The sequence below is a fragment of the Naegleria fowleri genome (assembly GCF_008403515.1).
Source record: "Naegleria fowleri strain ATCC 30894 chromosome Unknown tig22, whole genome shotgun sequence".
Taxonomy (NCBI): Eukaryota; Heterolobosea; class Eutetramitea; order Acrasida; family Naegleriidae; genus Naegleria; species Naegleria fowleri.
In genome coordinates, this window is record NW_025407954.1 from 144,178 (window position 1) to 167,865 (window position 23,688).

General features: G+C 36.9%; 13 protein-coding genes across 13 annotated transcripts; 8 read left to right on the forward strand and 5 right to left on the reverse strand.

Moving 5' to 3' along the window:
• Nucleotides 1–217: 217 nt before the first annotated feature.
• On the forward strand, nt 218–1,435 carry FDP41_000953 (uncharacterized protein; the record flags this gene model as incomplete). Its single annotated transcript, XM_044713498.1, has 1 exon — nt 218–1,435. The coding sequence occupies one exon, from the start codon at nt 218–220 to the stop codon at nt 1,433–1,435; it is 1,218 nt and encodes a 405-aa protein (XP_044564513.1).
• A 597-nt stretch (nt 1,436–2,032) lies between these two features.
• FDP41_000954 (uncharacterized protein) lies at nt 2,033–3,034 on the reverse strand (the record flags this gene model as incomplete). The annotated part of the gene is made up of 2 exons (XM_044713509.1): nt 2,033–2,390; nt 2,556–3,034. The coding sequence occupies 2 exons, from the start codon at nt 3,032–3,034 to the stop codon at nt 2,033–2,035; spliced, it is 837 nt and encodes a 278-aa protein (XP_044564514.1).
• A 2,892-nt stretch (nt 3,035–5,926) lies between these two features.
• Nucleotides 5,927–7,717, reverse strand: FDP41_000955 (uncharacterized protein; the record flags this gene model as incomplete). The annotated part of the gene is made up of 1 exon (XM_044713520.1): nt 5,927–7,717. One exon carries the CDS (start codon nt 7,715–7,717, stop codon nt 5,927–5,929), a length of 1,791 nt encoding a protein of 596 aa, XP_044564515.1.
• Nucleotides 7,718–9,083: 1,366 nt separating this feature from the next.
• FDP41_000956 (uncharacterized protein) lies at nt 9,084–9,662 on the forward strand (the record flags this gene model as incomplete). Its single annotated transcript, XM_044713531.1, has 1 exon — nt 9,084–9,662. One exon carries the CDS (start codon nt 9,084–9,086, stop codon nt 9,660–9,662), a length of 579 nt encoding a protein of 192 aa, XP_044564516.1.
• Nucleotides 9,663–9,923: 261 nt separating this feature from the next.
• FDP41_000957 (uncharacterized protein) lies at nt 9,924–10,904 on the forward strand (the record flags this gene model as incomplete). The annotated part of the gene is made up of 1 exon (XM_044713542.1): nt 9,924–10,904. The coding sequence occupies one exon, from the start codon at nt 9,924–9,926 to the stop codon at nt 10,902–10,904; it is 981 nt and encodes a 326-aa protein (XP_044564517.1).
• Nucleotides 10,905–11,107: 203 nt separating this feature from the next.
• Nucleotides 11,108–13,030, forward strand: FDP41_000958 (uncharacterized protein; the record flags this gene model as incomplete). The annotated part of the gene is made up of 1 exon (XM_044713553.1): nt 11,108–13,030. The coding sequence occupies one exon, from the start codon at nt 11,108–11,110 to the stop codon at nt 13,028–13,030; it is 1,923 nt and encodes a 640-aa protein (XP_044564518.1).
• Nucleotides 13,031–13,486: 456 nt separating this feature from the next.
• FDP41_000959 (uncharacterized protein) lies at nt 13,487–15,193 on the forward strand (the record flags this gene model as incomplete). The annotated part of the gene is made up of 3 exons (XM_044713564.1): nt 13,487–13,607; nt 13,855–13,864; nt 13,966–15,193. The coding sequence occupies 3 exons, from the start codon at nt 13,487–13,489 to the stop codon at nt 15,191–15,193; spliced, it is 1,359 nt and encodes a 452-aa protein (XP_044564519.1).
• Nucleotides 15,194–15,324: 131 nt separating this feature from the next.
• On the reverse strand, nt 15,325–16,893 carry FDP41_000960 (uncharacterized protein; the record flags this gene model as incomplete). Its single annotated transcript, XM_044713576.1, has 1 exon — nt 15,325–16,893. The coding sequence occupies one exon, from the start codon at nt 16,891–16,893 to the stop codon at nt 15,325–15,327; it is 1,569 nt and encodes a 522-aa protein (XP_044564520.1).
• A 720-nt stretch (nt 16,894–17,613) lies between these two features.
• Nucleotides 17,614–17,997, reverse strand: FDP41_000961 (uncharacterized protein; the record flags this gene model as incomplete). The annotated part of the gene is made up of 1 exon (XM_044713586.1): nt 17,614–17,997. One exon carries the CDS (start codon nt 17,995–17,997, stop codon nt 17,614–17,616), a length of 384 nt encoding a protein of 127 aa, XP_044564521.1.
• Nucleotides 17,998–18,431: 434 nt separating this feature from the next.
• FDP41_000962 (uncharacterized protein) lies at nt 18,432–19,770 on the forward strand (the record flags this gene model as incomplete). Its single annotated transcript, XM_044713597.1, has 2 exons — nt 18,432–18,638; nt 18,871–19,770. The coding sequence occupies 2 exons, from the start codon at nt 18,432–18,434 to the stop codon at nt 19,768–19,770; spliced, it is 1,107 nt and encodes a 368-aa protein (XP_044564522.1).
• Nucleotides 19,771–19,868: 98 nt separating this feature from the next.
• Nucleotides 19,869–21,141, forward strand: FDP41_000963 (uncharacterized protein; the record flags this gene model as incomplete). Its single annotated transcript, XM_044713608.1, has 2 exons — nt 19,869–19,914; nt 20,120–21,141. 2 exons carry the CDS (start codon nt 19,869–19,871, stop codon nt 21,139–21,141), a joined length of 1,068 nt encoding a protein of 355 aa, XP_044564523.1.
• A 256-nt stretch (nt 21,142–21,397) lies between these two features.
• On the forward strand, nt 21,398–22,633 carry FDP41_000964 (uncharacterized protein; the record flags this gene model as incomplete). Its single annotated transcript, XM_044713619.1, has 1 exon — nt 21,398–22,633. One exon carries the CDS (start codon nt 21,398–21,400, stop codon nt 22,631–22,633), a length of 1,236 nt encoding a protein of 411 aa, XP_044564524.1.
• A 314-nt stretch (nt 22,634–22,947) lies between these two features.
• Nucleotides 22,948–23,673, reverse strand: FDP41_000965 (uncharacterized protein; the record flags this gene model as incomplete). The annotated part of the gene is made up of 1 exon (XM_044713630.1): nt 22,948–23,673. One exon carries the CDS (start codon nt 23,671–23,673, stop codon nt 22,948–22,950), a length of 726 nt encoding a protein of 241 aa, XP_044564525.1.
• Nucleotides 23,674–23,688: the final 15 nt, after the last annotated feature.

Genomic DNA, 23,688 nt, shown 5'->3' on the forward strand with positions numbered 1-23,688 from the left:
CTCTCAACTCACAGATTATTCATGTGGAGCTGCCACCTTACAAATGGCTCTCACTTATTGGGATGATTTGTATCATCATGTCCAACATCATCAATTTCGGAACCATCTCGAGAATGGTCATCATCATCCTCATGTTGTTGAACATTATCCAACAACAATGGAACCTAGGAAGTGTCCTTTGGCACAACGAATCCTCATCATTGATCAAAGATCCATCATGGATGTGGCTCGAACTTCCAACCACACTGGAACCAATTCATTGGATGTGGTCCGAAGTGCTCGATTTTCACAACCTCTGAGTTCCACGCCCACTCAACAATATCATGTACAATTTCCTTCCGATGCTCCTGAACATGGTTGGTTTGGGAGAATTGGATTAAAAAGGAGTAGTAGTAGTAATAGTAGTAGTAATAGTAATAATTGTGAAGGTACAACAACTAGTAGTGATAGTACTTTTAGTAGAGATAATGATCATATTGATAGGAATATTCATGACAAAGAAAAGAAGGTTGAATTCAACACGCGTTCTTTATCAGCAACCACCATTACTGATGATTCCTTGTATGATCACACTGGTTTATTGACAATGTATTATCCAGAGAGAGCGAGTGAATCTTCATGGTTGCATTCATCAAATTGTAAAAACAAATTGGGTGGATTTGAGAGTGGAGTGAAATGTTGGGTTTCTGAATTAGTTCATGAATTTTTGAAACAAGACATTCCAGTGATTTGTTTAATGTTTTATGAGAATCCACAAGTGAGTGGTGATTATGAAGGACATTATCGATTGGCTGTGGGTTATGAATCTGAAATGGTGACAACAACAAAATTTGTAGGTCAACAACGGAATGGAGCTTTATCGACAACAACTAAGGAGGTGGTTAAGAGAATCATCATGTATGATCCATACGATCGAGATGGAAATGCACCCATTTCGAATTTCACTGTGGAAGAATTTTGTCATTTGTGGAATTATACCGAGTTGAGATTTAATGACACTTGTTACAAACCTTATTTTGGAGTGGCATTGATGCCTTTGAGACTTTGGATGAATTCCAAGGATCGTGTGAGATATACCTTGCATACTCAATACCCTTGTTTCAGGAACTTTCCTCAATTATTGAGTACTCGACTGCATGACGTTTCTGCACATGTGACTTTATTTGGAATTAATCAAAATCCAATTCTCTTTCAAACCAAAATTCCAATCACCAAGCAGATGGACCTCTGTCAAGAGCATGTCATGGAATTGAACTTGATGCAATGGATTTCAAATTCCACCATATTGGAACAAGTGAGTCACATTCGAGTGAGTGTGAGTGGTATGATTTGTGATCACACATTGAAATGGCTCTATGAAGAAAACACCAACAAGTTCAGTGAAGCCTACTCGTATTGTGATCGAGTGGGAGGAAGTCTATTCATTTCACGGTGATGAAAAAGAATGAAAGCCATTCATTCCTCCTTCAGCAAAAATCATGACCAAGATTCTTCGCACCTTTTTGATAAAATTTTTGGTTGTGATCATTTCTAGATCATGTCTTCAAAACTTAACTACACATAAAGAACCAAACATGTTGATTTCTTAAATTTAGATTCTTCTTGATGGATTGTTTCACATCCCGTTTGTTGCTGATGATTGTTTGAATTAACTATTGAGAAATTTCGTTTAGAAAAAGAGAACACCAAAATTGGTCGAAAAAAACATGAAGCGGGAGAAAATCATGCAAATAAAACAATATTATGAAAGCATACACCAATTTCGTTTCTTTTATCATGTCTTTTCCATGTAATTATCTCTCGTTTCATGATGTCATCCGAAAGACTCTAATATCACCGATCAGTGGTATTAGAGACTTCTAGATGTGTCAGCATGAGAGAGTTGTAGGAGATAGGAGGGCCACAATAGAGGTGGAGGACCTTGCAAAGAGATTGATTTGGCTTCTTGGAATAAACATTTCACATATTCATGTGTTGTTATTTGCAAACAACCCATTCAACCCCATAACTTTATTAAGCGAGTAGTATTGTTTTAATCAATTTCAGGCTTGTGTCCTTCCTTGACAACAGAAAAAGTGTTGTTTTCAATGAACAATTGAATGTTGACAAAGAGGCCATTATGTTGTTCAATGATTTTCTCCACCCGTTCAAGGTTCGAATTGGAAGGTGAGACCAATCCAACTCTACTGATGACTGTGTTTTTAAAACATTCCTTGTAGAACATAATTTGTCGTTCTAATTGTAACATTTTTGTCAACAATTTCTCATCATTGCTAAATGACGAAATAGTCGCTTCATAAATTTCAACATTTCCGTTTTCTTTGTGTTTCTTAATGAAATTAATTTCAATTTCTTCCGCATCCAAATTCAATTTTGCAGCATTCTCTACACTTTAAGTATATTTGATCGGCCGTCATTCTTTCAACAGCCGTAGTCTTGAATTCATCAGAAATATTGTTGTCGTTGGATGTTTCAACGTTAGAAGGTTGATGTGGAGAAGGTGATGTTGTTGGAGTCTCCACTTTCTCGGATGATGAATTAGTAGATGACGCAACCTTGCTGTTGTTGGATGGTTGAGGAGTGGAGGATTTCGAAGGCATTGCTTTTTTTTTGATGATTTGGTCTTTGGTTTGCCCTCATCCTTATGTTCCATCAATAAGGATTGATAATGTTTGGCCAAAAGTTCATTGTACTCTTGAGCCACTTCCTCACGAGTGTTGTAAAGTGTGGTCATTGCACGTTCTCCAATATGGACAATCCTTAACGAGTTAATAGGAGAGTTTTGGTCCAACAGAGCACTCCAAATCTTAAAGGTCTTTGATTTCTCATAGAACCTCATAAACCCATCCGGACCAGCACAAAGAGCAAGGGACATTATTGCTGGAGTTAATTTCACCCCTTTTTTCTCGAGATTCTCCTTAATGTCTGAAGATTTTGAAACGTATTTTTCAACATTTTCAACTTTGAATTCAGAAAATACTTCATCAACAAACTTGTCGGCGGGTTTATCTTTCTTAATACTTTTGAGCATCATGTTGTTCAGTTCTTTTTCCATCTCTCTCCATCATTAGGTCTTTTCAACTAGCTCCTCACTGACTTATCGTCGTTTAAATCTATCTTCCTAGAGGTACAAGTCTTAATGAGAGGCCATTTGTGGTGTTGAAATCGATGTCCCTTCAAAGTTCAAACTTGCAGCCGAGAGCCGAAAAGGATGGCTGTCAGTTCCTGCTTACTTCCAGAACTTTGTAAAACTCTAGCATCAGGAATATCCCAGCTGATTCTGGATGTGACCTTTCTGTTTCCTTCCACTAAGGGATATGTCAAGTCTCTTCTCTAAAAATTCTCAACGAATACAATATAAATAACGACTCTAATATCTATTTATTACTTTACGAATTATGATATCATCTATATATATTATGAAGAAATAAAGTAAACAAGTGTTAATAATGAATTCTAAATTTGAATGTTGCTAATTGTTCTTCGCAGAATATCATCTATCATTGTACTATTTCGAAATTCTACAATAATATTTGCTCTGTGTCTTCCCTTCATTGAACTTTTGACACTCACAATCCCTGTTAAATTATGGCTGTTTGAAGAAAGACTCATGATGAGTTATTTCACTTTGTGAATCAAAAGTTCGAATCACCAAGTTCGTGTTACAATGACTGAGGCAGCCAAGGATAACATTGAATGACGTTTTGGATTAAACAGGTGCTCTTCCACACACTGAGATAGATTGCTTGAATGTCCCAACTGAAAGAAGTTTCTAAAGAGACAAAGGCTGTCCCCATGCAGATCGTAATCGAAACCAAAGTAATGCTGTAACTCAGAAAGTGATATTTCAGAAACATACATAATAGTTCTCCCTTATTTTAAACTTAATATCCACTCAATATTTCTATTGATTGTATTAAGGAGTTGTATAAGCCATCCCATATTTCCGCCTCACCTCATAGAATATCTTCACAACAACCATCACAAGAATCGAGTTCTATTAAACGGTTGTCTGCATGCCTTCCTGTGGTTTTTTAGCTTAAATCCCATTCACATAATGGAAATTAGTTTTATCCAAATATCAAAACAAATGAGCCAACAACAACTGCGTTCGTCATCATTACAACATTCACGAAGAGAATTGTTATGTAACTTCAAACAATAATAGATTAATACCATTGGGTTAGTTGCTGTCTCCTCTCCAGGAAGTGTCACTTATTTGGAGATGGAGTGTCAACCAACAACCTTTATTGTTGTACAGTTGTCCCGAGAAATGGATACTAGAATGTGATGAAAATACTCAAATTGCTTTGAGAAAATCCACATTGAATGGATAATAGCTCTGGGACGAATATAGATCATATAAATAAATTTGTTAGAATAGAAATCATAAACAAATTGTTAATTTTGAAACAAATCAAGAATATTCATGTCTACTTCACCGCAAGTGATCATAAAAAAAGGTTAGCTCAATAAAATTTTAAACAAGAAATTGATATAGACCATGTTCCTTGAAAAACATCGCAATAAAGCGACGGAAACATCATTGAGCGAATCAACGACGGATAAAATTTAAAAAAGATCGTGGGAGAACCCATCAATGATAAGGCCAAAGCCAATCGCAGACAAAAAGTGTCAAAGAAAATCACTGAGCAAATCAATGATAAATAAGGCAAAATCCAGTTAATACAACACAAAGTGTTGTTGAATTCTAAACATAATGGGAGGGAGAGCTGTTTTGGTTGTGGATTTGTTGACATTTTTTAGCCATACTTTCAGTCAACCTTATTGTTACAAAACACTTCCGTTCTTTTCAGAACATTCAATCTACCCATCTCGGGCCTTATCTTCCGAAGAAGATCCTACAAGAAATTTTTCCACCCAGAAGGGAGTATGTCTATGGAGGTAGTGTAAGTTCTCATCATCATCAACCACATCATCGGGATGATTACCCCAACCAGCTATGAGAAACAGCGAAGAAGTAATTCAGGAGCGCAAGGAATTTGCTCTTTGGTTTGAAGAAGCTGATTTGGAGCTTGTTTCCTTATAGCAATATTATTGCTATGAGTATAGACAATTCGGAGTAATGAATTGGAGATTCAAAAAAGGAAGCTCCAACGTCAAATCATGCAAAGATTTCCAAAAGAATAAAATTCAGAAATGTTGATGCAAATGTTCAGAACATATTTTATAAAAGGCTTATATCCAAATTCAATCATCAGAATTGGTCACCAATATTTGCACGGGTGGCCAACTCCTTCAGTAAAAATTGAAAAAAATATTTATTGGCCCTTCGGTGCCTCAGGTCTTTCGTTTTCCCAGTATTGATTAAAAGCTCTACCCATCAAGAGCGATAGAATTGCTTGGATGTCTACCCAGTACTTGATGATGTCCTGTTTTCTTCTTGTAAAATATGTGTCGGAGTTAAGAATGATTCCTCTGCTGTCGATAAGGAATTTGGAGGAGGTTAGAATTTCATTTCGGTCATGGGGAATCAATTCAATGTTTAGAAGCCTCTTCATCTGCTGTTTAGCATACATTCTTTCCTCCGATAGTAATGTGCAACGTGTGGAATAATGTTCAATAGTTCCGGTGCAATTACATCTGGGGCAGGTGTGAGTTTGTTGTTTAAATGTTTTCATGTGAACATTGTGCATGTTTCTCCAGATTGCATATTTTTGTTGGGGAGAGATATTCTTTGACTTCATGAAATTGAATGTTGTTGGGAAGATGCAAGAAGGGTTAAACTTATTCCTGCTCTTCAAAGTTATTGATTCATTCCATTTCTGAAGTTGTTTGTTCTTGATGAATGTTGCAATATCTGGAATCCAGTGGTTATTGGATTTGAGGATAATTTGGTTTTGGGTAAGTTGTCTGTGAGGAATTATCAATTTTCCTGATGTGCATCCCTTTTTGGCTAATTTGTCTACGTGAATGTTACCACTATTTTGGTGGCCTTTAACTTTGATGATGGTGATTTGTAGGTTTTTAGATTTCTTGAGGAATTCAAATTCAGTTTTAAGGGGAGAAATGGTCCTCGGTATTTAGGATTTGATAGCAAATTGATACTTATTTCGCTGTCTGTGTAGATTTTTGCTTTTGATTTTGTTGGTAATAATCGGAGAGTGTAGACAATACTTAGTAGTTCAGCTAAGTTATTGCTATGGATTGGATCAAGTTTGAATTTGTGTCTAGTTGTTATATTTTTGGATTGTAAAATAATACCAAATCCAGTTCCTTGTTCAGTTTTAGATCCATCAGTCCATACTTCAAAGTTTTTACATTTCTTATGGTATTTTAGTGATTCTTCATTTACAAGTTGAGGTATGTAGTTGCAGTTATCAACTTTAAGCTCATACTTCCTTGCTATGTGGTGGAAGTTTTCAAATATATTTAGGTTTTTGGATTTTTTGGTGTTGAATGTTGATGTGATAGCATCATTTACCGCTTCTTGCATGAGTTGGTAATTGTGACATGAGATATTAATTAATGATCTTAGGGTTATGATATCAGTCATCATTTCAAGGCATGGAATACCCATTCCTCCTTGGTAGATTGGTAAGTATAGGCATTCTTTAGGTGTTCTTGCATCAATATTTAGTTTTCTTTTGATTTGGTTTCTGATTGAAGAGTCGAATGATTCTAATTGAGATTGGCTTATTGAATTACTGCGTGCAAGGTGTGTAATTTGGGATAAGGTTTTAGATGTGACTACTTGTTTGAGATTATATGGTTGAATCAGATTAATTGGGAGGATGTTAAGGATATTCATCATCTTATGTTTCCTTTTTTCTAGTTCTTCCTTAAATAATTTAGATTCAAAAAGATATCCTCCGAGGATTCTTTGGTTGTCTTGGTTTGGAATTTTGGTATTGTTAATCAAGGCCTCGTTTGGTTTAGGGAGTGAAGTTGTAACTGATTTGGATGGATTAATTTCTAGGAATATTTGTTTGAACCATCTGTTAATTTTCTTGAGTCTTTTGTTGTGGAGAGTAATGTTAGAATTGATAATTGACATATCATCGGCAAAACAAAGTGTGGCAATATCATCAATGTCTAGATCTTGTGGAGTGATTGGGAGTTTTTCTCTTTCAATAATTTTATCAATAATCATTTGGGAGATGCAGTTATAGATTAGAGGAGCTAGAGGACATCCTTGTGGGATTCCTCTTGTCTTGGTGAATTTTTCTGATAGTGTATGATTCCATTCTATTTGGATTTGATGATTTGAGTAAGCATTAATGATGAAGTTTTTAAGTTCTTGGGGGAATTTGCAGTGGGTGAGCGCCATGTCAATGATTTTGAGTTCAATGGAATCATATGCAGCAGCAATATCTATATTGGTTAGAATGAATCCTTTCTTTTTGAATTTGTTAATGAGGGCTTGTATGAGGATGCAGTGATTTGTTGTTTCTCGATTTTGGGTGAATGCTTGTTGTCTAATGTTGATATTTGATTCGGCCCAATCTTTAAGTTTGAATGTTATAATGTTGAATAGGAGTCTATATCCAATATTCATGATTATGATTGGTCTTAGATCTTTGTAGTCTGTGATTATATCTTTTTTTCCGATTAATTTAACCCATCCTTGTTTCCAGCATTTTGGGATGTCTTGATTTTGAATCATGTCATTAAATGCTGATGCTAATATATTGGGATTGATATTTTCAAATATCTGTTTTGTTGTGAAATCTACCCCTTGTGTTGTTGATTTCATTCTTTTCAACGCGTCCTTTTCAAAAAAAAATGCCTTAAAAGATCAAACCATAGCAATCAGCAGCTGCAGCGTCGGCTGTGGGTCGTCCTGCTACGTCCTCTCAACAACAACTGCTCCAAAAGCCGCCGATTGCTGTCATGTGCAAGGTTGAGCCCTCTTCCTCGGCCGAGAAAAGTAAGAAAGAGACTCAACAAGCCAATAATACTTCTAAAAGCAACAACAGTAGGAGTAGTACTAACAAAAAATCATTAGGGACAAAGCCATCTGATCCAATCCCATTTCCAGAAACAAATCAAGTGAAAATACAAACAATTGAGGAAATGGGAAATTAAATTAAATTCGGCTTATTCAGATCGGATATCTATAAATTGTTCGAAAGATTGGCAGATGCCCTTTGCAAAGAATGGGGATATTATTGCAGCTATAGAAACATCGGTGAGAGCGAAATTAATTCTGATAACGATGGTAGACTCTCCTTTTTTGCTCACAATATTCACCACAAGACAATGTGGGACCTACTTTCTCCTCAACAAAAAATTTGTTTGTCATCAAATGTCATTAGCAATTACTTGACAAACAAAATATTAAGTTGTAATTATTATGTACCAAATCCTGAAGAACGAGGGAAATTTAAGGTTGAAGAGCATACAAAATCAACAAAAGGAAACGATAAGGTAAGAATATACCATAAGAAAATTGCATGCTGCTCACTAATATTCAACAGCTTGACACTTTTGTCACGCTCAACTTTTTGCAAGATTTTTTAATGAAGCAAATTGAATGTGAAATTTTAATGAGAGGTTCATATGAAATGATAGAGAAGATCCATCTTATGATGCAGGAAAGGATTTATTTTCAGAAGAGGAAAGGAAAGAAATTGTGGAGAGTGCTTTAGATATTATATCATACGGAAAGGCTGCGGAAGCACATCAACTTTCCATCGTTCACATTTGAAACCATATTCTTTTGGTGATGATCATCATTAACAATGGAACAACCAGAGGTGATTCCAGATGAATCTTGCTCAAAACAAATCGAAGAGGAAATGGAAAGACTTGAGTTGGAAGATATGAGTGATCTTTGTCGTGCTAAAGCTAAAAAATAGATGAAAATGCCTATTTCGGAAGGGATGTCACGTTGTTAAAACCTACTGAAAAGGAAAGAAAGAAGGGAGTAGAAAAGGCAACAAAACAATATCTTGACGTCCAAAAGTTACTGTATAATGAGCATATGGACATTCCTCCAGAAAAAGAGTCCATGATGGCCGACACCTTAGACGAACGATACACATTCAGGACCATGATCGCTAAAAATTTTTTGCAAATACTATCACAATCTCGATCCAACCAAGCCATTAAGCAAAACCATGCACAAATTTGAATTATTCGGAGCATGGGAATGTATCACTTATTATATTTTTAATGATGTAATATGCCCTGATTTTCCGAATAGTGTGGACTTTTTAACTAATTTCAAGATGGATCCATTTCGACCTGGACCTCAATTTGCCATCCAAGCAGAATGGGTAAAAAGTCGAATGAAACAACTCGAAGACATTTACTCTGAAGACAGAGTGAGTGTGGCAGTTTTAAAATTATTGGCTTTGCAATTTCCACTCGACACAACTCTAGCATGTAAGATATATGATTTTATGATGGCATTCAACAATGAACAGCAGAAATTCATCCAGCCACATCTTGTATTGAATGTTCACCCTGCTGAGTATCGATTGGACAAGGACCATGTTTGCGGTAATTGTGGGCAGCCAGCTTCAAAATTTTGTGTTGTTTGTAAAATCGAAAGATATTGCTGTGCAAAATGTCAAAGAGAACATTTGCCAAAACACAAAAGCATGTGTGACAGTTTAAAGCAAGTGAGGGAGAGAAAAAAAGATGCCAGTTGCTTCGACCCTTTGGAAGAAATGCAAGACAGACTTTTCAAATAAGGTAATTAAAAGATGGCCTTATTAAAACTGAAACATGTACAGTGTTGGAGGGCATTTCCAAGAATATATCACACGGTCATAGAATTGCCCATTTACATTTTAATCGCATCTCATCCACCGCAGAATCGTTTCAATCAAGGTTTCCCATCAAGGTGTCATTTTTCACTTGCCAAAATATCTCATGCCCTGCCCATTCTCGTCTCTTAAATCTCCTTGAAAAAGGACAGGGTCGACACGCGAGAACTGAAAGACACAATAAAAATGGGCAATTGCTTTTCAGGCCAACGAGAGTCGTCATCCTCCAAGAACAACAGCAATTCTGCTGCATCCAAACCCGAAGTGAAAACCAATGATGTAAAAACCACGAAAGAAACATCGGTCGGAGAGAAGAAGGCGGAGGTTTCCTCAACAACAAACACAACTTCAGCAAAATCTACAACCTCCTCGGAACCCTCCAAAGTTTCAAACACAGTGTTGGGAGATCAGGCTTCTCAAAAACCTTCAACCAATGCTTCCTCTTCTAATTTTGACTCGGCTACAAATTCCTTTTTATTGAAACCTGCTTCTTTGGCTCGATATCTCATTGGACCTAAAGGTGCAACGATCAAACAATTGCAAGAAGAGACTTCATCCAAAATCAACATTCAAGATTTGGACTCGGATACCAAACAAGTGAAAATTGAGAACACAAGTCAACCCGAGAATGTCTACAAGAGATTAATGGCCGAATTGAAAAAGTATGGTTGGGAATATGATTCCTCTGAGAAACAATTCATTGAACATGAAACTGAAGCCATGAAATTATTTAAGGAGCTCGAAAAGAAGATTAGTGAAGAGTCGAAACTCATGTCCGATTGTTTTGAGAGAGCTTCCAAAGCCCACGAAAGTGGAGATGGAGCACTCGCCAAACAATTAAGTGATGAAGGAAAAAAGCATCAAGAACTCATGAAAAAGTATCAACTCGAATCGGCTCAAACCATGTTTGAACATCTCAATAAGGACAAGGGCGATTTAGAAATTGACCTGCATGGACAATATGTGGACAACGCGATGAACTTTTTACGAAAGAGAATTGAAAAGTTGAGATCAGAGAAACAAAACAAATTGACCATCATTTATGGAGCTGGAAATCATTCCGATGAAAAAGGACCAAAAATCAAACCTGCTGTTTTGGAATATTTGAGAAATGAGGGAATTACTTTTGAGGAGATTAATCATGGAAGTATTAGTGCGAATATTTAAATACATGTTGAACTATAGTTTTATTCATCCTGAGGACGATTCGTCATCATGTTATTAATGCTACACCACAAGTTGAAAAGTGTTGTTGCAAGATGAAATTGTTCCTTCATGCCATTTCATAATTGCACCAAATTATGATCCATCAAATGAAATGTTGTTATGATTCACACATTCACATAGAGGTGAATCATTCCATCAAAAAAATGTTATCCACACAAGACACAACCACCACTAGTGCCGTGTCAGCCCATCATCCGATCCAATATCCTCGTATTCAACATTTGGATCAAATCATTGAAAATATTGGCCAAACCTATGGATTCACCTTTCAACACAATGGACCTTTTACATTTGTGAGCTATAAAATTGTATCTAGTGAGAGTTTTCCTTCCATCCCGATCAAGGAAATTTCCAAGAATCAACTCGTCATTGATTTGGATCCACATGAATTTGAGAGGAGAATGTTGAGAAGAGAAATTAGAGGACTTGTCTTTGATCGGGAATCGAAACGTTTACTCTACAGATCCATGCCTAAATTTTTTAATGTCGACGAGCGAGAGGAATGCAATGTGAAACTTGTCGAAAAAATGTTGAGTCATTTGAAAAGAGAAACTGGAAAGGAAACCCCATTTCTCTTGTTGGAAAAATTGGATGGTTCATTATGTACACCATGTATTGAATTTTTGAAGAGTAATGATTATAAAAATTCTAGTCTTGACACAGCACAACAAGAAACACCTCTCATTCCCTTTCGATTACGTTTTAGAACCAAGTTGGACTATCAAAATGAGCATTCACAGTCGATTGAGGAATTTGTGTATGGCATTGAAAGGAATTGCTCAATAGAGAGACCACAGAATACGACTCGTAATAATGCATTATTGAATAAGGATGGTGATAATGAAGAGGTTCATGAAAATTCCATGAATGAGTATGGAGACTCATCAATCACAAACACAAACTTTCAGGAAGAATTGAGAAAATATCACGAAAAACGAAAACAAATGCATGAAAAGCAATTACCAATTTTCTATTGCTCGCAACGTAAAGTTGGGAACCTTGATAATTTAGATTCATCTTCAATAACCATTCCTTTCACATTGAGCTTTGAAAACGCACCCTCCTTACTCGAACAAACCAAGCATCTTGCTTCTGGAAATTTAATTCGATTTTGTGTGAATTGGATCTCAAAAGGTTTCACACCATTATTTGAATACTTTTCACCGGATCATCGTGTGGTTGTAAATTATGGAAATACTCCTTTCATATCGTTGCTTGCTCTAAGGCAAACCATTCTAGGAAATTTTGTACCATATCATGAAATGAAACAATCTTGTATGGAATATGGAATTGAATGTGTCAAAACATGTACCAATGAAACCATCAACAAACAAACTGATTTGAAATCCATAAAGAAAGCCATTGAAGAAGAAAAAGGTCATGAAGGATATGTCATGATTCTTGATAATGGTCTCATGTACAAGATCAAATCCGATTGGTATTTGAATATTCACAAAACGAATGAAATGCTCATCACAGAGTCGATGCGAGAGGGTCGTATTTGGTACATGATTTTCGAGAATACTCTTGACGATGTATTGCCACATGTTCACTCTGAAGAGCACAGAAAGAGACTTTGTGATTTCAATGACAAGGTTATTTACAATCTCACAAAAACAGTTGAATTTTTGGCCACTCTGATGCGTCGTGTGGATCAAGAATTACAAGAGAAAGGACTCACCCATGAACCCAATGCCTTTGTCAAGATGGCCAAAGAGATTTGTAAAAATCAAAAACATTCCTTCTTTTGTGGTTCAATTATGAAAGTGAAAGGCCAACTCGAGAAGAAGTTGTTGAATGGAGAAATTAAGGATGTGAGTGAAATGGAAACTGAAACCAGTGCTCTGTTGTCAGATTGTTTGGTTCAATATTTGAAACCACTAGTGAAAAAAGTTGAGGTTATCCGTGATATTCTTACCAATTATTTGGTGTTGATGCCACCATCACTAACTGGTTGTGAACAGCAAGAGCCATCCACAGAGAAAATTCCATTAAGGCGATATGAATCTCAGGAAGAAGCCATGAAAGATCTCATTCTCTTCACTTCTCAATCGAAGGAGAATTGAGATATGGTAGAAGTAGTCGAATGAGGGAAATCATATTATTCTGTGATATCGCAAGACACCACCAAGTAAGACTTCCATATTTGTATCAACAACCGCCTTAATACGGGGAGATGCACGTTCACAAAATTGGCAGTTGAGCGAAAAATAAATTGTGAGAAAAAAAATCGAAAAACTCTTTGTTTGTTTGCCTTAGAGAGATTTCTGTCTGGGAAGTAAAATCATCCGCTGCTGATCATATCGAGTTGATCCGTTCGTCCTCCTCAAGAGGTAAGTTGTGTAGGATGAGTACATACTCATAATATGATTGAATCTCATTATTCTCATGGTGAACGATTGTTGTTGATTATTATTTGTTTGTTGTTGATTGGTTCATTCGTTTTTCAGTGATACCTATAGTAGTTTACGGCGATTATCAAAGAATACGAATAACAACCCCACCTCTTCTTTATCATCATCATGAGACAATACCCTCTCGTGTGCGGAAACGTTAAATGCAAAACCAATCAAACTCCTCTATGGCGCAAAGGCTGGACAACAAAGGAAGGAAAACCGGTCATGCTTTGCAATGCTTGTGGATGTAAGTAGCGTGAATGTTGATCGTTATGATGATGAATTCAAATGTTTGTTTATGATGATGATATAATAATAATGATTGTACACTTTCGGGTGATACATGAATTTTCATTATTGTCATCTAAACTCCCAAAATTGATGATGAATAACCGTGAATGAAAATTTTCATAAATTCGTTGAACAACATATGGACCATGTGCTCTTCTCCATGTCGTTTCATAAAAACACCACCACATGATATTCATCTGCAGTGCATTACAAGTAGGTTTTTCTGAAACGTTTATTTGAATTGATGAATGAACACGAACGACTCTCTATCATTTAATCGCTCCATAATAATAATTTTATGAAACGAATCACAGAAAGGGACACTTTTGTGTTTATTGCAATCAAATCTATAAAGAAAGTGATGCGGATGATAAGGAGCAACCATGGATTGGATGCGATAGTTGCCATCGTTGGGTCCATCAAAATTGTGAAAAGAGCAACGGATACGAAATTAAATCAGGTGGTTATCTTTGCCCCTGTTGCCGAGGCAGTCAGCAAGGTAACAATGGATCCAACACGGTTCCTTCGAGTATCACGGCTGCTGCACTTAGTGCTGCTGCCAACAAACATTATGAACCAATACTCATGAAACCAGGTGGAAGCAATGCAAAATCATCAAGCAATGAAAATAAGAAGAGAAGAAGAAAGCCCACATTGGAAGCGAATGGTGCAAAGAAAGTGAAATCAATGACGAACACCACCAATAGTAGCAACAATAGTAATGGTAGTAATAGTCATTGCAACAGCAGCAGCAATAATGGAGATCATAGTAGTATCACCCTTAACACTGGCCATAACAGACCAAGCTTGACCATCGATACGACAGCGTCATCTTCAAAACACGGCAAAATCATGTCCTCTTCTTCGTCAAACAAATTACTGACACCAACAACCACAGGAATCGCCCTCAGCCTTTCTCCTTCAAGTGTTCTGAATCGGGTGACTGCTCCATCAACAAGCACTTCTGAGAATAATATGAGATCTTCTTCCTCATCTTCGTCTCTCTTCGAAGTGGATGCCTTTTATAAGGACAACGACTCTCAAAATCTCTCTGCCAACGATGCTTCTTCAAGATTATCCCAAAGCAGTGATGATGAATATTCGTATGACAGCAACAGTGGCCTTAGTGAGGATGAAGAGGACGAAGACGACAATGACTACGATGACGAAAATGACGAAGACTATGTCGATCAAAGCGTTGCTAAATCAAGTAGATCTTCAACCACTCGAAGAAATAAGGTGGTCGCCAATAGTATTTCAAAGGCGACCAGTTTGACACTCCGCACTAGTTCTCAGCAACAGCAACCTCCATCATCATCCTCACCGGGTATTCCATTCAGCTGCGGCTCGGACTTTGTGGATCAACAAACTAGACAAGAATTCATCATTTGGGATCCATTGAATGACAAGAGAAGCACAGTCGAGGTGACTTACGAGGATGTTGAAGATGTCATTGCTAAGAGCTTTGGCTATTCCACACTCCTCACAAGAAAGATGCAATCTCTCTCTGCAATTTGTTCATGCGAGCTGAACAAGTTGTAACTTTGGAGACCAGTAAGTAACCTTACTAAATCCAACAACACACTAAGAGTTTGGGTGAAAACAAATACTAGAGTGTTTTCATTCAATAATTTTCGGCATTCTTTTTAGTTTTGATACAAAATAAATTCACTTTAAACATGTTCGTCATCATCATTTCTGGAGAGCACGACATCTGTGATTTGAACTTCATCGTCGTCTGCATTGTCTCTTGGGCTGTTTGCCTTGGCGTTGGTCGTATCTGTCTTGGTATTGTCTGTTTGAGTTGGATCAATGGTGACAGTGCGAGGTTCAGGCTTCTTTTCTTCTCTTGGTCCTGGCAATAAAAGAATTGACAAACAGGCAAAGTAAACATAAACAATACCGTGCAACAATAAGAAGGTCAATGATTGAATATCAGTTCTAAAGCCATTGGCAGTTATGGTCACTCCAATAAAACATGCAGCAACTATGAAACTAAAGCACCCAATAACCCTAAATCTACCAGAATACTTTTGCTTCAATTTGAGCACGGCTCCCATTGAACGGAAAATATAGTATGCTAAATCAATTCCCCACAACACCAAAAACACAACATTGGCAGCGACAAGATAAACATAGCCTGGAATGGATGAAATATCTACAGAACTTGGATTTGCAACGTTGAACACTCTGCTCCAAATCATTAAAATCAATGTTAAAATATAAGCAACTCCAACAATGACAATCTTTGTAAAGTAAAAGTTCATAAAGGTTCTGTGTTTTGGTGCCTTAAATACAGAGTGGAAGAAAACGAGCAAATAGAATAAAAATCCATACACGAATGAGACACTTAGAATAATGTTAACAATTGGAAAACCTTCCCAACCTGTGTACATCATTGCAGGATACAATGGCTCGTGATACCAAATATGAAGGAATAGCAGCACCACTAACCATTTTTGAGTCGTATGCCAGTTTGTCCATTGTTGTGACCAAGCAACAACCACAACAAATACAATCCAGTGAATCAAAGCCAAAACTGAGAAGGTCATTCTAAAGCCCAATTCATAACTCGAATAATTTGGGTTGTTTGCCACAAAAGAAGTTTCAATAACGTTTTCTAATAATCCGGCCTTATGTACTTGTTCCAAGTTCAAGAAATAGAGCTCTGTCTTGTATTGAGAATATCGAATAACTCTCGAATAAAAGATTGTCGTTGGCCAACATCCACTGTAAGAAATAGGTCCAATATATCCAACTTGTGTGCATGCGAGAGATCTAGTAATGATTTCATCTTCCTTGTTCGTATTTATCAACCTCCATTCTTCATCCTTGGAATTTCTTCCATAAAGATAACCTCTCATGAGCAAGTCGTCTTTCAAAATACCTGCAAATGTATTATTTCCCTTTTCAATCGGATTGAATTTAACGGTATATTTAAATTCCATGCTATAAACACTGATATCCTCGAAAATGTCAACAATTGGTTGAGAACCAGTAAACACATCTCGTGTTAGTGTTAAATTACCAACCACAGTTTGATTGGTAATATCGTTAGAGTGTCTTCTCGTAATGCTAATGGAAGCAGATGGAGAGGCAAATAAAGAAACAACGACTAGAATGCTCACAACCAACAGTACAAGAACCAATATAAGAATGACACTCCACCTAGGAAGACAATCCAGAATTATTTCATACCGTTTGGTACGATCTCTACGTAAATTAAAATTTCCAATCATCATGATGGTATTGCTGTAAAACTATTACCAAATAATAGCGATGATGATTTGATGATTAGATGATGATGATGATGAAATTGATTCTACTACGCTCTCGGTTTGTTGTAATGATTCACTACTAATCGTTGTTGAGATGATATCGCTATGGATCGGTCAGAGTCTGTGATAGTACCACACACTTTATCACAACAAAAAAAGGCTCTTCCTTTTACTGCTGAAACGATGGAAGCTGGTTTTGATGATAATTTTGAAACTCAAAATATTTTTTTTCTTTATGATTCCAAAAAAAGGGAAAGCAAACCAATTTCTAATTCAAATTCGAACGAGACCTCAAACACAGAGTACTATGAAATTAATGAAAACACACCACATTTTGCATATATTGAGGAAAGATACATCTCACCTTTAGAGCCATATTGGCAAATACGATTAATTCTTGTGTTGAATTTGACTTTGCAAATGTAGTTACTGGACTCATCTTCATGCAACATGTGTGGAAGAAAAGGGATGCGTTGAATTCCTTAACGCTTTGGAAGAATTAGTTTGAATTATACCACTGTCACCTCTCTTCATTTGTTTAAGCAGTAAGGTGTTGTTATTAGTCATTAAAGTGAAGAATAAATTAAGATTCAGGTACATTTTCTGTATTTTTGATCCATGGGTGGAACTGGAGTTTTTCATCCACATTCATTTATTAAAGAAGATCCTACACAATAATTGATTCTATTGATCATCAGGGAAAAACCTTCCACATTTGGTACACAATTTTCCATTGGCTGAGGTCTTGCATTCGCTAGTGGAAATGGTCACAACATTTTCACAAGGTACTAAATGATGATCTTGAGGAGATGCACATGGAGGAGCCTCCACAGAAGTGGCAAAAGTTGAATTTTCTGGAACATCCACTTGGAGGGTTGCAATATATTCAGTTAGAGAGTTGACCACACGAACGGTCACAGTTTCTGTCTTCTTTCCTCTACCAGTGATGGCATGAGCGACTGGACGAATTGCATGTTTTTCCAATTGATGAAATGGCTCTCTTACTGTATGAGCCACTGGTCGAATGACGTGCTTTTCAAATTTTCTCAATTCTCCCCAGAAACCCATTTCAGTTGATGATGGTGTGTCACTCGAGTTGACGTGGTGGTTGTTCGTTGTTTGTTTTTTTTGAATTGAATCAAATATAATTTCAAGGTTGTTTTGGCTTTTAATTGGCAGATCAAATTCACGTTCCCATTCACGGTTACAAGTCCCACTAAGTGTTTTTTCATACAATTCGTGTTCGAATAGTATTTTTAGGAAACGTCATCATGGAGAAAAGCCAAAGTGTTCCAGAATAGTTGTGTCGCACCGTTGAGAGGAAGATCAAAGCAAACACCATTTCCACAAAACTCAAAGTGTTGGACGAATGTCATTCTAAGAGCATGGAAGTGGATATGGGAAAGTCCGTGGATTCAAAAGCACCATTTAGAGGAGGAACTGTCTATTGTTTCATCACTCCATCGCACTGCGAACAAATCATTCATTACAACAATAAAAAAATGTCCTCTCAACAACAACAACAATTCAACGTCGTCGGTTCCAATCCAGTCCAAAACTGCATGGTGATTGGAGGTGCGGGATTTTTGGGACAGCATTTGGTGGAGGATTTGATGGCGAAGGGATACAATGTATCGGTCATGGATATTAGAGAACCAAGTATTGTGAAGAATGTCAAGTTCTATAAGGGTGATATTTGTGATAAAGAGGTAAGCTTGAATAGTAGTGTTTGTTCAACATTGATGAAAAATTGGTTTTGCACGCTTGTGTGTGTTTGGTTTGAATTCATGTACATTCATGATGATGATGATATGATTGAATTATTGAATTTCTCTCATCCTTGAATTCCGAAAAATTAATGATGATTTTTTGGAATATTGTTTGAATCTTTCACACACAACTCAATGGTGTGGCTGATAATGTGGCTGTGCACATAAATAGACCGTTCTCAATGCATTCAGAGATTTTCAAGTAGACACTGTGTTTCACACTGCCACTCCTGATCCTTTTAAATCACCTTCTCACATTCTCTATAAGGTTAATGTTGAAGGAACTCGCAACTTAATGGATTGTTTGATCCAATTGAGTGATGAAGTTGGAAAGAGGAAGAATTTTGTTCTTGTATCTTCTGCTAGTGTTGTTTTTGATGGAAATGACACGAATAATTGCGACGAAACAAAACCATATGTGAAATCTGGAGTCAATGTCTACACAGATACCAAAGTAGAACAAGAAAAACTCACATTGAAATATGGTAAAGAGAATAAGGATAAGATTAGAACAGTCGCTATTAGACCAGCAAGTATTTTCGGAGAGAGAGATTTATTGTTCATTCCAACTGTATTGGAAAATGGTAAAAAAGGAAAAACTAAATTCTATGTTGGAAATGGAAAAAATCAAATGGATTATACCTATGTGAAAAATGTTACACATGCCTTGATATTAGCATCTACTCATTTGGATAAGGAGTCAGTGAGTGGTGAAGCTTTCTTTGTTACAAATCAAGAACCAGAATTGTTTTGGGGATTTATGGCGGACATTTTGAGAGAATTCAGTTTACCAACACCAAAGATTGGAATTCCAGTACAAGTCATGTACATCATTAGTTACATTTTATTAATTGTTGCTACCATCTTGAAGGTGTGTGGCATTAAATTTGACATCCCACCTCAATTTGAGCTTGATAAGAACGCCTTGCTTGTCGCTGACAGAAGATTTAACTCCACAAAAGCAACTCGTTTATTTACCTACAAACCAGTTTACGACATGAAAGAAGCCAAGAAAAGAACCGTAGCTTACTATAAAAAATTGGAAGAGGAAAAGAAACAGCAAAAGAATTAAACACCCCTAAAATATCTTTTTGATCAAAGAAAATGTTTTTAATGTTGAAACCTATCACATCCTAATTTTTAAAAAAATTTAATTTTTTAATAAAAAAAATGCAAACGGCTTCTTTGGTCTCTAGCGGGAAGAAGTCTAAAAACGGTAAGTTCACGTATATGATGATGATTAAGTTTCATGTAAATGTTGAAAATGATCATGGATGAACTCTACAATGATCATTCTATGGATTCCGATGATACTTTTTCATTCATGATGTGGAATCGGAACCATCACGATTTTTTTCTTATCGGATCCGAAAAAAATTCATGATGACATGATCTTTCAATCAATCATTTCACATGAATAGGAATAACAAAAAAAGAGCATCAACATGTACAGCAACTACACCAGCGAGTCAATTTATCACAAATTAAAAAGTTGATTGATAGACATTTGGATGATCGGAAATCGCTCTATTGGAATACTTTCATTAAATACCTTCAAGCTAAATTATCAAAAACAGAATGGGATCACTTTGTGAAAATAACTTTTGGATATGAATTTATTGCACTCCATAATTATTTTATTAAGAGTTTATTATTCAACGCTAGAGTTTCTACAATCCATCAATTGCATTCCACAGGAGGAATTGATCAATATAACAGGACCAGAACTACGGGACTGAATCACATGATGATGCTCATGAAAAAGGAATCGTTGAATGACCCCTATCCTGTTTCTATTCACCGATCAATTGTTGCACCACCCTTCGATGCCTCTCGTAAAATTAATTTATTGTCTCATTCCATATCTAGCTCAACATCGTCACAGTACTCCTCACAAACTGCCACACAATACGAAAAACAACATTTTTCGCTGTCTAGGGATTTCATTGAACGAAAAATGAATAAGATTGCCAATGATATGGGATTGCTTAATGGAGTTGATGGAGACTCTGTTAATTTATTGCTCATATCTGCAGAGTCTTATTTGAAATATTTCATTTCAAAATGTTTACAATATAAAAGCTCACAAAGCTGCTACAACATTAGAAACAATCAGACAACCATCACGGATGATGAGCAAGCAGAAGAAAAAGGTGAAAATGGAAGCCAGACGGCCACAACATCAGAACGAGCATTCATCAAACCAGAGCCTGGGTCCTATCTTGTGCAAGATGGCAAATATATTCACAGCTATCGGCATTACACTGATGAGTTGACGTATCTGACCAACCACAATGAAGAGGAGATGACGCGAGAAGATATCGACAAGTTTGTCATTACACCTAAAGACTTGCTGATGACCATTCAAGCATGTCCCAATCTAACGGATAACATGAGTATCAAGGAAAAGATATTGGACATGGATTGGGATATGTACAATTGAGTGATTGTGTGTATGTGAAAAAGAGAATGAAAATAGCCTCCAACAGCCACAACCGAGAAACATACCCAATACAATGTTTTCCATCATCGCCATCGGTATATTATTATTTTGATGCTTTGATTTTTAATGGAAATTTTGGTGCTTGGTGTAGATCTGGCTAAGCATTCTCTTTTCAGAAAAAAACGACTTGACAACTGGCAGGCAGTGGTGATTCCTTTTCGCTCTTCTCGCACCACAGCCAAAGAAATAACTGATCATGTCCTCCAAATCATTTCTCGTGTTGATCATCGTCATTGTTTGCAGCACTATCTCCGCACTCTGTGAAAGCTCTCTTCGGTCCGGAACATTCTCAAATTCCACAACAACCATCACAGAATTAGATCACAACAATCCTCACACTCGTCTTGCCTCTACCATCCACACCTTCCTCCAAAATTATCATGATGAATACAAACAATCCCAAGAATCCCAACAACAACAACAATACACACTTTTGAACACTAACAAGAACCACCACTTGTTATCAAATTCCTTTCCATCACATTCACCAAACAACAAGAAGAATTCACGACGTTCCTCCTCCTGTGTTGCCGTTCAACCTTCCATCGAGAGTTGTGGAGGTATGATTGCCAACAATGTGAGCACTCTCGTCGCCAATTCTCTCTCCTTCTACAAGGCTCAAGTCACCAACTCGATTGACAACTTTGTGGAAAAAGTCAAATCCAATTACAATGGAGAGATGCCATCGGGATGTGAAGCCTCCGCTCGAAGTTACTTTTGTTCCGCCACTTTCCGTCATTGTTTGGAAGATTCGGAAGGACAGGTTGAAATTGAAAAACCCTGTCAATACATTTGCATGAATTTGTACCTCAATTGTATTAAGGAGAAAACCATAGCTTTGAAAAGTGCTGATCATTATTGTGGAACCATTCAAAGACCTTCAGATGCTTATGCCCAACCACCCATTTGTACCGATGTGTATATGGATCGAGCCATGAGTGATTATTTAGCGATGGGTTTAACCTTGTTGGGAAATGCCATGTTGTGTGGTGGTGTGTGTAGTGTGAGTTTGTGTGTCTGTATGGCCATGAATTGGATCACAGAAAGAAGAACAAAGAGAGGAGGATCAAACATGGATGATGATGATGATGACAATGATCACCAACCATCTCGTGATTCCATCGTCATGTCCAGTGGTGATTCCTCTTCGCCTTTACCTTTTCATATCAATTCAAGTTCCTATTTCAAGAATAATCATCGAACTAGTCTTCTTGCTGAACAAATTCCATTTGCATTCGGTAGTGGTGGTGGTGGTATCACGAGTACTCGAACGACGTTTGGAAGTGTGGATCTGACGTCCATAGTAGTGGTCGATGCGTCGTCCTTGTCAACGACACCAACAACAAACATCGCCACCACCAACAATGAAGAGTCTCCAAAGGAAAGTTCTGCCAAGGAGATGGATGTGACAGCCAAACATGAAGAAATTTAATACGTGTTGCATCTCTGCCAAAGTTAACGTGAATGTCTTAAAAGATTTTCACACAGTCATCACTTTTTTATTGTAATTTAATAAAAATCGTCATTATTGGAATTCCATTATTTAACCATGTCATTAAGTCAGTATTTTGATGTTGAAGTAACGGTTCTCATGTTTCAAGCATGAGAATGTCTTTGATTTCAAGAGTTGATCGTGCTTGTTAAAGGTTTGCATCGTGACAAGCAGCTAACCTTCAACATACGTTTCGTTGTAGAGTAATAAGGTTAATTGAAATACTCGTTCGTTCATTCGTTGTGGGAAACTTTTCAATGTTTCCTACTTTTAGCATAGTGTGAAATAAAAGCTACTGCCAATCCAACCTCTCCAACAATGGCAGGAATGGCCACTCCAATATTCAACAACGTTTTCACATTCTCATACTCTGAATAAGTTAATTTCAATAAATTATCCACAAAATATGCAATTCCTGCCACACCTGTCATAACTCCAATCCATGGTGCGACAAAATTCGATCTCCTTGCAAGCATACTCAAAAAGAACAAGTGCCATCCAAAGATCATCAAACCAAACGCCCAAATACTTTCATATCGTGCAAAAAATTCCATAAAATCCTTTCCATGATCATTGAACAGCATGAAATACCCTCTGAATAATTGCCAAATAGCCCATCCAAAGATGACTGAATAAATCATTCTCAAACCAGCAACCCAACAAGAAAGAACTGCCGAAATGGATTTAAATACTTGATACATGGATATCGATGAAATGACATCACATAACAAAATGATGAGATAGCCCACAAGACCACTCTGAAATTTCATTTCATTTTGCTTAATATTGTTCCGAGTGGTTTCAGAGTCGTTGGGAATAATCATGCTCGTACGAATCAACATTTCCGAATACATGGCTACAAAAAACATGATCACGAGAGAAACTCCCGAGATCAAGGAGGCTGTTCTCGGAGAGGTGGGTTTGGTATCATTTGTTTTGAAAGAAGGACTCTTGGTACGTGGTGGTGTGGAGAGCAGCATGTTTGAATTTTTTTA